Genomic DNA, 17,296 nt, shown 5'->3' with positions numbered 1-17,296 from the left:
AAGGAAGCCTTTTTAAAATGTTTTTCCTCAAACTTTTGAACGGTAGTGTATCAAGGTTTCCACAGAAATAATGGGGAGCACAACTGTTTTCAACACTGATGTGAATAAGAAATGTGTCTTGATCAAAAGAGTACTGATTTTATTTCTCCATTAAAAATACGTTTTCATTATGGATAATAAAAAGAAATGTTTCGGCAGCATATTAGAATGATTTCTGAAGGATCGTGTGACACTGAAGACTGGAATAATTTCTAAAACTTCTTCATGACAGACCGTCAAAATAAAGATTCTGTTTAACTTCAAGAAATGATGACAGAAATATATCACTAGTGTATCCTAAAATGTTCTTCTCAAAGTAGTAATAATAATACAAGGAATATCATACAACCAATCTATTTTTTCATCCATGTTTTAATTTATACAGTTTGTGCAGCATTTGTCAAAAAATGAAAAATGCATGTTTCGTTAGCAAAATTGTATTTGATTACATTTTAAAAGCTTGATTAAATTGTTTAAGTTTATATAAATTTGTATTAAATCATAAAACACAGAATACCCAAAAATTAAATAGAAAACAGAATTTATGGGCAAATAAAATGGATTTATTAAAAGATAGCTTTAGAAGAGTTTAATTGTGAACAAAGAAGTTTAAATGTTTATGTTCATTCTCAAGGTCTAACAAATATGTGGAAAGCATTTCCTTCCCCTGGTAATGGTAAATGAATATCGTGATAAATATCAATATCCAATGATATGGGGGAAAACATTTTTTGATAATATTTTTGGTCATATCGACCAGCCCTATATGGAAGTACATAAAGAGTATGGGACATACAGTACACACACACATATATATATATATATATATATATATATATATATATATATTAGTGCTGGGCGGTTTGACCAAAAATCAACATCACGGTTTTTTTCTAAATTATACCGGTTTCACGGTTTTTACCGGGTTTTTTTTTTTTTTCAAGCATGATGGGTGTTAACCACATTTTCTACTGAGTGAGAGAGGAAATACTGCAGATTTACTTATAATGCCCTATTTTATTGTCATGAGTGAATATTATAGAAAAAATCCACACTAATATTAATAATACAGGTTTGCAAGGCTGTTTACAAAGAGGTGCCAGCAGGACGCGCTTTAGGAGCGGCAGAAACAGTGGTTTCCCCGGTAACGGCTGTACACAAAGCAGCAACGCTCATAAACACTGCTTTATCAGGAAAGATAAAGAAAGATTCAATCGTAATAACAAAGAAACTTTTCTAAAGACCGTCAGTTCACTTCAGATACGTTAATACAGTATAAAAACACGCGCGCCGCGAGAAAAAAGACACTCTCACCCCCACACGTCTCGTGCCCATTCTAGTCAATGCTTGTGTTTCAGATCGAAGCTTCCCAGAAGCGGCTCTCCGCGCCGCTTCGCTAAATATAGGCGCCTAGTCTATTTTGACGCACCGCGTGGAGGACGGAATAAAACCTTGTCGCAGCTGTAATGCGCCGCAGACGTGTGTTGTAAATGAGGGGTGAGACTGTGTCGCGCAGCGCCGCGTTCCGATTAAAGCGACATACACCGGTATTGCGGTATATTAAAAATTCATATCGTAACAAAAATAAACACCGGTATTCGGTATGAACCGGTAAACCGCCCAGCACTAATATATATATATATATATATATATATATATATATATATATATATATATATATATATATATATATATATATATATATATGGGACATTATGGCAGTGAATCTGAAAGTGCGAGATGATTGATTTTAGCCTCCATTTACTAAAGACCCCAAGCACATAAATGTAGGGTTAAATCAATTCACACACATAGTTAATGCTACATTCAAGGCTTGACGTGGAGCCAGCCTCTCTCTGCCCTGACTGAGGGAGAAATATGTTGCCATTTTTGAACTTGCCCCGGGTCAGACAGCCCAAGGACACTTGAAACAAAATCTTATGTCGACGATCATATTCAAATTCTCGACAGCTTATAACAACCCTTCCAATAGAAATAGCCTCCTGGAATGGGATCAAGTCCTGGCTTTGCATCCTAAAAGGGGAGACTAGGAGAATAATAAAAGATTATAAATTCTGAAGACATCCATATCATTTACTACATTGTCTCCGCAACTGATATTATTCTTCATTTGATCTGCAGTGAAATCATTCCTTGAATAAAAAATACTGAGGGTTTAGGGTCATGAGTATCAGTGAGTCTGATGGACTGATTTTAAGGGTCCATTTATGAAACAATAATCATCAATCCATGATGTGAAATATCCACAAATCATAACATATGAATACTATGGTAATAGACTGCAGTTTGACACTTTTCATTTTAATTCTAAATGTCAATAGCACAAAGGAAAATTATCCTGGTGCTTTGAGGGCAATAAGATCAATGGATAACGGCGATGAAATCTGTGTTCTCAGCAATCCTTTAGCCATGCCTAGCAGAATTCCTGGAAATTTTGGACAGGCTATCTCATTTCACCACATTGGAGGCAGTTTTCCTGTCTGTGAATTTTTAGTTCTGTGCTATCGGTCCTCTCCCTTCTGCTTTCAGATACACAAGTCAAACAAGGATGCATTAAAGTGACAGTAAAGGCATTCATAATGTTACCATTTCACACTGTTCATTTGAGCTTTCTATTCATCAATGAATCTTGGAAATTATGTATCACGTTTCCCACAAAAATATTAAGCAGCACAACTCTTTCAACATTGATAACAATAAGAAATGTTTCTTGAGCAGCAAATCAGCATATTAGAATGATTTCTGAAGGATCATGTGACACTGAAGACTGGAGTAATGATGCTAAAAATTCAGCTTTAACATCACAGGAATAAATGACATATTAAAATTTACAGAAAATACAGAAGTGTTTTTATTTTATTAAATTGTAATAATATCACGTTTTACTGTATGTTTGATCATATAAAAACAGCCTTAGTCAGTATCTGAGTCTTCTTTAAAAACAATTATAAACATCTTCCGACCACAAACTTTTGAACAGTAGCAAGCATGGATGTAAATGAAGGGAAATTGTAAGTGATTATCAAACTAAGTGTGGAAACTTTGACAGTAGGCAACTATTTACGAGCATCCAAAATGTTCATGACCACATATTTTCATGACCCCACAAAAATAACCGCGCAATGAGCCATCTCTTCCTTTTTCCTCTTTCCTGTACACGCTTACTCACATGCTTACACAAACACACACATGCACAAAAGGTGCTTCATGAAATAGAGATAAAGAAATACAAATAATGGCAAAAAAGGAACGCAGCAGCATGTGGGCTAAGTGACCAAGCAAAAGTCTTCCACATTATATAATAATAATAATAATAATAAACATCTCTTTTGGCCCAGCCAGAACTAGGAGCAGTTTAAATGTAGTTTATGACAATGAGTTAAATATACATGAACATCTACTAGGCTATGCCTCCACTATGCAAAAACCTCTTGTGAACAATAAAACAATAAACAATTAAACATTTGAAGTGTAATATATGTAAATCCTATATTTATATCATTTTTCAGGTTCCTGTTTGTGTAACACAGATATCTGCAAATCTGCAAAACATACAGGACCCTGTACATTTTGCACATTAGCCAGATTCATCCTCCGTTATGTATTGTTAAGTGGGATCAGTTTTCATTCCATTTAAAGAGATATGCAATCATTTACTCGCCCTTAGTGTATGTGTACGACTTTTTTTCTTCATTGGAACACAAAAGGAGATAATGGTCTCAGTCAACATTCACTTTCATTGTATGTAAAAAATATGCAATGGAAGGTTTCAAAGGCTGCCAGCCCCTAACATTCTGCCTAACATCTCTTTTTGAGCTTCAATGAAGAAATAAAGGCATGTAGGTCTGGAAGAATAGCCTAAATGATGACAGAGTTTACATGTTTGGGTGAACTATTCATTTAATGTGATGAGAATGACACCAGTAATGATAAACTAATGATACTAATAATAGTCAATGGTAATTGTTGGCAGCGGAACTATTTATATAACAGATGGTGTAAAGGCAGAGTAAAGGCCAAAGGCTCACAGACTACTCTGACAAATGAAAGCTGCTGGAGAAGCCATAACCAGCTCAATTCTGAAATACGTTGAGTTAACGGTAAGTGAGTGGTATATAGAGCAAGCATATAGCCACACAAAGTGTTCTTCCCATACACTACATTGTTTACCCAAGCCAAGGCCACCTGTGTAAACTCTCACAATAACTGATGTGTGCTTCTTTGTGTAGGTGCATTACACAACGAATCTCAAATGCACATTTGGCACTCACAATAAAAATCATAGGCCTATGTCCAACTTTTGGAAACGAACCAGTGTCAAACCAGGTAACAATGGGTTAACTTCTTTTTTGATGCGTTTTAACCCTGGCTAAATGGAAACCCCAGCTCCAGGGGTGTTTAGCAACATACAACTATTTGTAAAATGCCTCGGGGCTTACCTTATTAAATATTCGTTATCTTGTACATTCACTGAAATATCACGCGTTGTGTTTACTTTCCATGTAGATACAATGTCGATTAACGACGACAACAACAAAATAGGCACTGTTTAGTTGTGTTTCACAAGTCTTAAGACAGCCAGACCTACGACATTTCTACAGTAGCAGATGGACAGTTATTAAAACAGGTCGCGTGGCGTAGTTGTCCAATCAATTTGACTGACCTCATTAATATGCAAATAAGGACGTTAATTGGATAGGCTACAACGGGGTTCCATAAAGTGTGCAAAAATACCCTTGATTAATACCTAACCCAGGATAAAGTATGACAAGATAAAAAGGATAACAATTTAACGTGTAGAATTTTAAATTAATAGTCTCATTCTCAGTATTTAAGGTCTACTTATTTGCAGCTTTATTTAAAGATATTTTCAGCGCATCTGTTCATCTATTTCTTTTTTATTCTAACGGTTACCTCAAATCTCATGTCGTCTTTTTAAAACTACTGTTATTTTAGCATACGGTAAATACAGTAGGATGTCATTACCATGGTCTTCTAAAAATCGTCACAATAAACTAATAAAGCACAGTTTTGAACTACATTGAGAGAAACTGTCACAGTGACTTTGCGCTACTGATTATTCATATACGATAACCGGTAGCGAGAGCGATACAATCTTCTACATACTGAAATAAACGAAAAGAAAAAAAGACTAAAACTACGTTGAGCAAAGCGAACACATACAGTATGGGCCAGAGAGGATCAGGAGCCTGGAGTAAAGACCGAGTCCGACTCATTGAGCTGTGTGCCGTGCTCGATTCATTCATACAGTAACAGTAGGCTAACCGTCAGTCCCCGCTCTTGCAGTTTTAATGTCGCCTTCAGCTTACCTTCGAGACGTCATGGCCGTCCTGGGAGCTGTCAGATGGAAATGTGTATGAGCGGACTGAAGGGGAAAGTGTAATAAAATGTTCCTGCCTTCGCCGAGTCACTGCAGCGGAGCTGAGCGCGAGCGAGGGGCGTCACACACACACACTCACTCACTCACTCACACACACACACACACACACACACACACACACACAGCGCCCGACTCTCTCCCTCCCTCCCTCCGTCTCTCACAGACCAACAGAGGGGACACACCACCGATAACAGACGGGGAAACTTTAGCAAACAACCGTTCTGCGTAAAACGGTATAGGCTATAGTGTGTGTCTGTCTGCAGGTTTCCTATATTTGTATATATTTGCCTTTTTTAATTTTAACGTTTCGGCATGTGGACTCCATGAAACCAAGACTGGAGCTTTTGTTGCAAAAGTATACCAAAACATAGACAAATGGCACTCTTAGGCTAAACATTGGAAAAATTGAAAGATTTAGCCTTACTAACCCTAATCTTGTGTAAGAGGTTTTTAGCGCCTGACACTTGCTGGACATGACTGACACTGAGAGGTCCAGAAACACACCTCTGAGAGGGCCATAATGAAGTGTACATAGGCTACTTTATATTCTTCTCTCCCTCCAGTCATGACACTCTTATTTTAGCAGTTCCTTCCATGTAATTATCACCTTTATTTCATATCCAAGCATGTTTATTAATACTCTGTTAGCTGTAATGCAGCTATTTTTGTTAGGGATAGAAGCACAACAGGAATGTTGATTCTGCATGGCTGCTATGACATCACTGGCCCTAAGGGACATTAATCTGCTGGGGATGCGATTATGCAATTTTCTGAAATGCAGGGCTTTATCTATGGATTTCTCTCTCTACACAGAGAGTCTGACCAGGTGTTTTCTGTGTAAGAGCCAATGCAAACAATGTGTCTGTAACTTTATACTTGAGGACAGTGTGTAACTGTTTTTCAACATTTCACCCATATGAAGGCCTACTGAGAAACATCAATAACCCTTATAAATTCACAATGTATTATATATTATAAGAAAAAAATCATGCTTGGTAAATCATAATAGTGTTAAATCATAAAAAATACATAAAAAGTCAAGATTTTCACATAAAAATCAGACTTTTTAAGTCATAATTTCACATTTTTAAATCATGTGACTTAGTATGTCATAACTATGATTTTTTTTTTGCGGCAGAAATTGGCTTCCATAGTGTCATTGAATCATTCTGTCAACTAGTTTGTAAACACTGCTTCAATCAGCAATTACACAATTCACTGTCCGAAATCGCAGGTACAAGTACTTACTTTGAACACACACACAAATACATGCACACACGCGCATACACACACACACACACGCACGCACGCACGCACGCACGCACGCACACACACACATTTCTTTCTGTAGGTTATATGACTGCAGTATTGGCAACAAGTGACTGTCTTTTTGAGTGAGTCATTGAATCATTCAGTAAACTGGTTTGTTCAAAACACTGCTTCAATCAGCAAGAAACAATTGATTGTCCGAATCACAGGTACAAGTAGGTACTTACTTTGAATAAGTAATTACTTTGCAACTGCTAAAAAAGTAATGTTCTATATAGTACGAAAATGTGTAGTATGAATATAATTTGGACGCACTACATTCGCCATGTTGTCATTATCACCCGTGACCTACCAGCGTCAGTTGCGTCGCTCCACTTCCATTCACAAATCCTCTCCAGTGGCATTCAGTAACTAAACGAGACACAGTTGGTTATGCTTTGAATTTGTTTGGAACTATTTACATTTTTGGGTGAACTATTCCTTTATGGAAATCATTCACTAAAGGAAGAGCCATTGCTGCTGACAAGCTCCATTCCAAGATGCCCTTTGACCTTACAGCCCGAAGACCCTGTAGTCCAAACTAAAGCCTCATGAGGAGGAACAATGGGAGCCACAGATCCCCTGATGGAGCCAGACAGCTGAAGCCTTGTTACATGCAGTAAAAGACCCTTTATTGCACTGGTGTGAGCATGTGTACTGAAGGAGCCTTCTGCTCATTTAGTGTGGATCTTTTCATGCTCATTGCCATGCAGAGAAATACAATGGATTTTTTTTTCCATTAACCATTTTACCCCTAGCGAGAGTTCTTTGACAAGATCTGTTTGTCTAACATCTCCAGGCAACCCTGGGCCTGTCATGTCTGATGACATTTTATATGCCCTTAAGAGAATAACTGTTGCACAGATGATTAATAATACACTTCCATAGTTCTTAGTATGAAGTAAGACATTACTGTACATTTCTGCTGGTTTAAAAAAAAGCACATTTTAAAATGTATTCATGTATTTCAGTATTTTTTAACAATGTATAGTTAGGGTAGAAAAATAAATAATTTAAAAAGTCTTATACATTTTTCATATGATATCCGTATCTTATGATCTTGACATCAAAGGCTGTGCATTCAATCAAACTATATGCTGCTTTATGGCTCAAATTCATTTGTCCCTTGGTAATATGGCTCACACAATATTTGGCCCAATGTTTGTTCCAAGTTATTTATGAATATTAAAATTGGCGATGATTTTGCATTGTTGGGTCTTTGAGGTAATACATGTCAATGTTTGATTTGAAGCATTTTTGTTGACTTTAACAAATATAATTAAATGATATAATATAAACTATTCAAAAATTGGGGGTTTCTATTATTTGAAAATAAATAAATACTTTTATCAAGCAAGGATGCATTAAATGGATAAAAAGTGACAGAGACTTTACATTGTAAAAAATATTTCTATTTCAAATAAATGCTGTTCTGGAACTTTCTATTAATCAAATAATCCAGAAGATATGCATAACTTTTTCCACAAAAAATATTAAGCAGCAAAAATGCCTAGTTCTGTCATGAAACTCTAGATGGCGCAGGCTGATTGGTTCATGTAGCATCTGAAGCCAATGAGCTTGCTGCTCACAACATTTAAATGGCTGGTTAGGACTCACTGTAGCGCTTCAGAGTTCCTCCGATACCCTCCACCTTCCCCAGCTCCACCTGTATAGATCTGCTATGGGTCATTTATACTCACAGCAGCGTATCAGCATATGTATTGGCAGTAGCAAGTTCCTGTACTTGCTCTGCAGCAGCAGCGTAGCAGATCTATTCCGACAAGACCGAATACACTAACATTGTCATTTCCATCACAAATCTCCCGAGAGTTGTCATGATATAACTGTTTTTAACATCGATGAGAGTAAGGAATGTTTCTTGAACAGCAAATCAGCATATTAGAATGACTTCTGAAGGATCATGTGACATGTAAATTATTCACAGGAATAAATTACACTTTAAAAAAAATATTAAAATAGAATACTGTTATTATTTATACACAGTTACATATTCCATATAAATTGTTTTCACAATATTTACTGCATTTTTGATCAAATAAATGAGCAAAAAGTATTGCTGATCATAAAACCCCAAACTTTTGAACGACGATATACCACTAGAGACTCTGGGTTAGACAATTTGGGAACTGGAGGGATTTATTCACAGACGTTATCAGAAGTAAATGTTACAGAAAGTCAGGTCAGTTTGTTTTACATTTTATTTTATGGTGGTTGGAACACAAGACACAAGTAATAAAGTTAGTAATGGTAACGTCATGCCTCATTCTGTGCACTGCCCATCAGGTTTAGTTCAATCAATCGAAACAGTAGTTTACAAATGCCAGACTGAGAGTCCTCTTAAGACATAAATAAGATACTGAAAATAGTATTTGTACAGTAAATAGTATTTTTGTAGAGTCCAGAACCACTATTATCGAGGCCTTCTGGAAATTCTCATAAGCATTATTAATATAATTATTGACATTTATGAATTAATTTACATGATGGGAATGAGGCTAATATACTGGCAAAGTGAGAGAGCACAGAACAATATGGACATGAACTTTTGTCACCCATGAACGGTGAATGATTTTAAGGCATTTCTCAGTTTCCATTCACACAACAGATTTCCATGGCGGTTCTCACCATGAGCCTCATCCCTTGAGAGCAAAGCTACTGGAGGATGTCAAAAAAAATAACTCCCATTATTATAAAAGAGATCAAAAAATCGAGTCCGCTGGAAAAGTGAAGGTGAGGGCGCTATACTAAAAAGAGTGGATGGTCCATACAGCTTGTGCAGTAACGAAGGGCTCTTGGTCTCAGTCTGGAACACTAGACATCCTGTGACGACAATTAAATGATCGATTATTCCCAGATCCATCCCCTCGCTCAGGATATGCCGTGTAGAGACAAGTCAGACTCGCTTCCAGTGTATAATACTAAAACAAAACCTCAGTAACAAATTTACACAGGGCTGTACATTATGATGATGATGATGATGATGATTACGATCTTGCATGTCCCAGGGTTTGTAAAAAAAAAAAAAAAAAAAAAAAATTAAAAAAAGATATGGTGATACTTATTTAGAGTGGAATATTGCAAAGCATCTTGTATCAAACTCATATTTCTTGCACAGAGACAGCACCACAGCATTGCATTTGTCTTGGAACAGGTTACAAAAACCATTTTGACTTGACAAACCCATGCATTAATATTTTCACTGGTTACCGTTGAACATGAACAGCTCTTATGGGGGCCACAGTCATAGGATGCAAGGGGTCAAACATACATCATCCCTTTTTTATAGCAAGTGCTGACAGCATTTTAAAGCAACATTTTCACTTGATACATGATAGAAAAAAAATCATTTTTGTTCGATGATGGAACATGCCAAGAACGTCAATGCTGTTTTTGTCCACCTGATGTGTTTTGAGTCTCTCATCTCTTCCTGTGTTACAGCGCCTCCCAAAGTTGAGTTGCTGCAACAGCCATTTTTCCAACACACACACACACACACCCGCACGAAGTCCAGATTGACAAATAGCAGGTATATATATATATATATATAAAATTTCTTTATCTCCCAAATTGAATAATCAGATGTCCAGATTGCAATGTAGTCAGCTACATTTCTGCCCTGAATGGAATGATGAAGATCAAGAAAACCAAGGCAAAATCAACTCAACACTTAAAAAGATGCATGCAACAAGTGGTCACATAGTATATATATAAATGTATATCTATATAAGTAATTGCTCTTTAGATATGCACAACACATGAGACGAATGATTGCAACAAAAAATAGCATCTTCAAAATTCACAGTCTCATGTATTTCGTTATTATTTATTACATCTCACAGGTCAATAATGACGTTTGCATGGTAAAAACAATGGTGAATTTTGAGGAATGCTAAATGTTACGTCAGCTACTATCAGTTTGGGATTCAAAAGCTCCAAGTTTGAGCTTTCGCCCTTGTTAGTGGTATCATAAATGAGGAATATCGTACATAGTCTTGCTCAGTGTATTTAACAGTTGCTGTCACGCGTCGATAAAGCGGAAAGTCGTTTCTTTTCGACCTTTTTTAATGCAGTAACGAACTACAGCAACAGCTCAGAGGAATGTTTGGTGACGAGAGCTATATGGCACCGAGAGAAGGCAATCCAGACGGCACAAACAGCAGCGATCTCATCTGACACTGTTCAAGTAATAAGCAAGTACATGATGTTCTGTTTTTTTTTATAGAAACAGCACAGATGTAATATGAGTTTTTGCTTGTCTTGTGACACCACGTTCGCCGACGGAGGACATGATTATGATTGGACGCAAAGACGGGGGAAAAATAACCACAAAAAAACAAACAAAAAAAAAATCATAAAACAATGTAATTTTTCCAATATAAAAGACAAAGAAAAGTATACAAAAAATAGAAAAATAATTACAGCAGTAGACATGGTGTTGGGAGGAACGGTGGTGCCAGACTATTTGGCCGAACAGTGTAATATTTTGGGACTGTTTAAGGCGTCCTCCACCAGATGTAGATCCACCCCGTCGACTATCACATCTTTCACGCAGCCGACAAAGCCTGTGCTGTAAGCCTTGGGCAACCGGCGAGCTACGGACAGCTCCTCTAGACCACCTGAAGAGGAGAGGAAAGGAAAACATCAGATCAAGTGTACATGATATACTGCACAGTACTTCATATTCACACAACAGACCAAAACAACCTAAATAAACCATTTCAGGTGATCCAATCACAAGTGGACAGCATGAAATGGGTACAGTAGTAAGAAATCCATGTTATCACACTGCATGTGGGTCAATGATGCTCATTTTTTCAAGTAATTTTCTTTTAAATTAATAATTCATGATGTTTGTAAAAAAAATACTTTTCACCTTGAATTTTAAAGATGGATAGGCCTATACAGTACAGCAGGGGTCGGCAAGTAACTTTGGCCGCGGGCCAATATTTTTTTTAGCCAGTAGATGGCGGGCCAGCTACACAGAGGAGGCCTATGGATACAAATTAATTACTCTTATATAGGCCTATGATCGCGGAATATGATGGGTCGTCACAGTCCGTGGATCATTCGTTCAATCGTTTTTTCAAATTAAAACCAAAAATAAAAAGATGAAAAACGACTTGTTTTTCCATTCCTGAACTAAAATGAAAAAAAAAAAAAAAAAACGAATAATGACGGGTTTTCTGATTTTCTTTTTGTGCTCAGATCAAAAATAGAAAAAAATAATTACTGGATTAGACATATTTTAATTTTGATTTTTAATTTTTAATTTAACACCTTTTAAACAGAACAAGTACTATTGTGGTAACAGATTACAGCCATTTTAATAAAGGTGTGAATTGCAATCATGCCTCATTCGCTTACAGTCCGACTTTTTAACTTTATTCCTTTTTTATTATTATTATTTATTCGGGACACACATACACACCTATGGTTTAAGGAGGTCTGCGCGGGACTGTTTTTTTTTCCGTCCCGCTCCCACGCGGTTCTATTCAGCAACCGCTTAAAATACACTCGATGTTCACCCGCTTTATTTCCCGACCTGACGGGTCCGCAAAATTTAGATCTCGTTTCCATAATCTCACATTCAAATGTCTCTAAAAGAAAGTCTCGGAAAGAAGGATATTAAGTAGCCTATAATAATTATAAATGCTATACAAAAATTGTGTTCGTGTCAATATAAATATTAGGCTATTTTAACATTGTAGGCTACTGTCAGCAGAGAAAAAAAAATGCCACAGAAAAAAATTATGAAATATAGGCCTAAATAACAAATTATAGGACAAAGCCTATCACTCAAATTTCTAAGCAACATAAACGAAAATTATATTGCCCTACTGACAAATGAAGTAGGCTATTTTCTGTCGAACTATTTCAAACATCCTTGCAAAAAAAGAATGTTGTTGACTGACAATGGTTTCAGTACCAAACAGCTCCTCAGAGCTCGGTGTACAGGCGGTCAGAATGAAGTGCGGATACGCTGTGAAAAGATGTCGGGAGTTGGCTATTGTTAGTCAGACCGCCCGCTCCGTCCAAAGTACTCCAGAGTTCTGACCGCTGCCGTCTTTTGACGCGCGAAAGAGTGATAAAGCGTATAACTAGACGCGGCAGACGAGAATTTGACGCGCTATTCGCGTCCGGTGGTATACTTTAAAATGTAATCCCGCGCCGCATTATTCCATATGGGCGTTTCACACATTATGCGGCTGGTGAAATCACCGCGCGACTGCGGCTTTTCTCAAGTAGTGGAAGAGTTTTGTGCAGCATTTAGGACTTCCAAAATGTTCCGGCGGGCCAGAAAATATTGCTGGCGGGCCAGTTTTGGCCCGCGGGCCGCCAGTTGTCGTTCCCTGCAGTACAGGAAAAATAATATCTTATATACTCAACATGACACATTTTCCTGAAAATGTTATGTGTTTCAAAACTTCATGAAACCAACATCATGAAGAAATGTAAGATGTAAAAAAAATAAAAAAGTATATATATATATATATATATATATTTGAAGAGTTCAGATGCAAAAGCCTCTAAGTGCAATCTGAAATTTTCTTCTAGAATGATCATTTTTATCAAGCTTGTTTATTTAATTCAGTAATTTCACTTAAATGGCAATGAAAATTACCTATTAATTGTCATTTAAGTGAAATTACTGAACTTAAATAAACGAGCTTGATAAAAATGATCATTCTAATCTAGAGGAAAATTTCAGGTGGCACTTAGAGGTTTTTGCATCTGAACTCTTCATATATATATATATATATATATATATATATATATATAGAATTTATTTATTTTTTTTACTGTGGCGACTCTTATATGTCACTGACCCACAGTATAAATGCACGTCTTTATGTAACCTGAGATATTACCCACCATGCAGGCGAGCTAAAGCGCTATATATTATTCAAGGGGCGATGAACCGTCTGTGTGTTATTGAAACCCTGTGTAGAAGACTGTTAAAAACTTAATCACACCTGAGACACTGTGAGTGTAATGTGGGGGTGTCAGAACGTGAAAAGATAGAGACACAGCTCTCAGGAACAGGTGAGAAGATCAAACAGTGTTTTTGGGAGGCCGGGCTCCGGGGACGTTCTCTGACAGCTCCGAATGAGAGTTAGCTCACCTCCCTCGGGGACCTGACACTGTCGGAAATCCAGCTCCGTCTCCCGCTCTTTCAGCACGGTGAAAAATGTCTCCCCCTGTTGCTATTCACTCAATTTCTCTAAGTTCTCTCTCTCTCTCTTTTGCCTCCCCGTGTTTCCCCTTTAATCGGATTGTATGCTTTGCAACGGGAGGATTGACGGGGCTAATTTCAAGTGAATTACATCTGAATAAGTAAATAAATAATGACATTTGAAAGAAGGGATTTTCAGAGGGAGCTCTTGATGTTCGGGCTGTCTGAGGATAATGTATTCTAGCCACCGGGCATTGACAGCACCTGTTCTACTGGCTGGCTGAAATACTATTCTCAACCTTATAAGAAGATTTTGCACCCTTAACATAGAATAAATCCTGTTTCTTAATCTCAATCGGTTTGTCAAAAGAGAATGAGATGGCAAACACAGAAACATTGGAGTTTTTAAAACACCCTATGGTACAGACTCATCCTTGAATTCATAATGAACTATAATAAGGTAATATTGTGTCTTAGCATTCATGCTTTTGTGAAGTACTTGTGTGTAGCCCTTCAAAGCACTCGCTGTGGGGGAAGATCCAATTAGTCGTTACAAGCTAAGTGGGGACTATTCGGAGAAGGTGTACCTAGTCGGTTTGTAAATGAGCAACAATTGAGCAAAGCAGCGTAAGATGGACTTACCCAACCAGAGAGCGCCGTCTGTGTCCAGCTGTGTGGCAGCCAAGGGTGATGACCCAGTGACAGCTGCCTCATTACCAACCTGCAGTGAGCCATCTCTGAGCGCTCTGTGGAGAGTAGAGAAGCACAGGAAGACAGTGAGGCACAGTGAGGCATCTAACACTGACAATCTGATTTTGCCTTCTGGCAAACCCGTGGTTAAAATGCACTAAATTTGCGGGAAACAAAACGGTAATAATGCGGGAAGAAAGAAGATTGGGGAATTTCACTGGTAGTGGTAAACCTGCAGCAAACTTTGGACAATATGCTACTGTTGGGAAACGTGTCTATAGCAAATATAATTGTGTGACATTATTGGCAAACAGCTCTATGGCAAAAGCCTGAGGCAAATATAAATGACTGCCACTGCTGGAAAACACTTCTATGGCAAAAGTGTGGTAAATATAAATGTCCGCCATTACTAGCAAACATTTCTGTGTGTCAATTTGTGTCAAATATAAATCAGGGCTCAATAATAAGGATGGCCTGCTGCCCCGGGGCCAGTGTGAGAGAGTTTTGGGCAAGTTAGCAAAACTTCATAATTATTATTTTTTTATTTATTATGTACTATACATGCATTTTTATGCCTTGCATAAATGTGTCAGCTAGGTAAAATTATTGTTTATAAATTAGGCTTTGTTGAAATTGCAAGAATTGGTAGCATCTGTATGAATAGTAAGAAATTATACAACAAATCAGTAAGTTTTTGTTGTGTATCATGTTGCAGCGTTAAAGAAGAGTTAAAGAATTTATTTCCAATTTCCATTTTTTAAGTAAAGAAAATATTTGCTAAAAAAATTATATTTACTACTGTTCAAACGTTTGGGGTCTGTAAGATATTTTTGAAATAAATTGATACATTTACTCAGCAGGACGCATTCATTTGATAAAAAGGGACAAATAGATTTAAAAAAAAAATACTAATGATTTCTCTTTCAAATAAATGCTGTACTTTTGAGGGATCATGTGACTGAAGAATGGAGTAATGATGCTGAAAATTCATTCAATTAAAATATATCTAAAAAGAAAACAGTCATTTTAAATTGTCATATTTTACTGCATTTTTGATCAAATAAAAGCAGCAAAGTGAGAGACTACTTTTAAAAACATTACAATTATTACCTACCCAAAAACTTTTGAATGGTGGTGTAATATTACACAATATATTTTAAAATTAGAGATTTAAAATTAGACAATTTAAAATATAAACAAATATAAATTGTACATTTAATAATAATTTATTAGGGGCCACTAAATTTGTTGAAAAGGCAAGTAGAAATCGAATCCAGGGGTTCCTTAACCAGGAGGATTTCTGTCATATAAAGTTTGATATGACAGTAATCGAGTATTTAATAAAATATTATTTTATTTTATAGTTCAGCTGTAAAAATTCAATGCTAATATTTAAATTGTAATTTCTTCATTTACATACATTATGTAATAATAATAATATATGATATTGTATAATGTATACAGCATATGAAAAACTGTATATCCATAAAAACTAGAAACATGCTCAGTCCGGTCTGGGTGTGAACTCATCGCAGTGTTCAGCGCAGAAAGCGCTCTCATGGTGTGTACAATACATGTGAAATGCTTTTTACATACATATTTTTCTTATGTGTTGGTAGGTAGCTAAAAATCACACAAGGGAACGCAAATACATTCTTATGGCCACGTTCCAAGTTCTTTGTACTTGGATTTTACTGTTGACAATTTGACAAGATCCAAGATGGTTAGGTTTTTCGAAGCTCATCGTTGCAGTCATAGCAACAGGTCCATTTACTAAAATCCCCAAATTAGTTTGAAGAACAAAATTAGCCAGAGATCAGTTATCACAATTAGAAGATCTGGCATCTGTTAAATCATCTCAGATATATTAAACGAGGTAGGAAGAATGGACCCCATGTCTCTAAAAGACAACAGTGCTGAGTTGAACAGACGACAGAGATAAATGAACAGACCTGAAACAGGCTTTCATAACATTTGAATTCTCCAGTGTAATGCAATCTCATGCTGAATACAGCGCAATGATTGGACTGGACGAGTTTCTTCTCATTAATAATGCAAGCCAAGTCACTTTGAGACCCTTAAAACACATGCACGCTTCACTTTGAGACACGCAGCGCATATATTTATATAACTAAATCGCATCCTTTGCAATTAGAAAATCTCACTAATATAGTGGTTTCTATTTAATGTTGGTATATCGTGCAGCCCTAGACTAAATTGTTTGTGAGAGTGTGTGTGTGTGTCATTCACTGAAATGTTAAGAAACCTCAGGTGACTTTGTGTGAAGAAAAAATTCCTTACTGTTGAGTCCTGTAAATATCTGCAACTACACTATGACAAACCTGAGGCGATGACTGAATAACCCTTGGTGTTTTACCTGCTGGCCTTGATTCGTATCCAGTGGTTGGTGTTGACCCGTACAGAGGAGCGCAGCACCACAGGCTTGGAGCCGAGGTCATAGGTCATCTGCACACGGCCGTCCACGATGGCGAGGGCGATGTAGTCGGAACGCTCCACTCCCTTGCCGCTCCACAAAATCAGACCATGAGTAGCCTCAGTCTTGATGCTCAGCTCAAATTTATTCACCAGCAGGGCCTTCTCACTAGATCAAAAAGAGAGGAAATGCTATCACAAATCCAATG

General features: G+C 37.0%; 2 protein-coding genes across 8 annotated transcripts in view; both read right to left on the bottom strand.

Annotated features, from left to right (window-relative positions):
* ptpn11b (protein tyrosine phosphatase non-receptor type 11b) overlaps positions 1-5,556 on the bottom strand; it is a 33,480-nt gene extending 27,924 nt beyond the window's left edge. The window contains exon 1 of the mRNA XM_081387006.1: positions 5,391-5,556. Within this exon, the coding sequence (XP_081243132.1) occupies positions 5,391-5,404 (14 nt within the window). The 5' untranslated portion in view covers positions 5,405-5,556. The remainder of the gene's footprint in view (positions 1-5,390) is intronic.
* Positions 5,557-10,572: 5,016 nt separating this feature from the next.
* The window catches only part of agrn (agrin), a 242,049-nt gene continuing 235,325 nt past the window's right edge, over positions 10,573-17,296 (bottom strand). For 4 of the 7 annotated variants that reach the window (XM_081386436.1, XM_081386437.1, XM_081386439.1 and 1 more), the window contains 3 exons: positions 17,032-17,256; positions 14,607-14,710; positions 10,581-11,406 (listed from right to left, as the gene is read on the bottom strand). In XM_081386436.1, coding sequence (XP_081242562.1) covers positions 11,249-11,406; positions 14,607-14,710; positions 17,032-17,256 — 487 coding nt within the window. In that variant the 3' untranslated portion in view covers positions 10,581-11,248. Of the gene's footprint in view, positions 11,407-14,606; positions 14,711-17,031; positions 17,257-17,296 lie in introns of all 7 variants that reach the window. The other 3 variants (XM_081386438.1, XM_081386442.1, XM_081386441.1) reach the window with 1 other exon arrangement.

The sequence above is a fragment of the Scardinius erythrophthalmus genome (genome assembly GCF_964197995.2).
Source record: "Scardinius erythrophthalmus genome assembly, chromosome: 15".
Taxonomy (NCBI): Eukaryota; Metazoa; Chordata; class Actinopteri; order Cypriniformes; family Leuciscidae; genus Scardinius; species Scardinius erythrophthalmus.
Note: the sequence above shows the minus strand (reverse complement) of the source record. Positions and strands in the feature narration are given on the sequence as shown.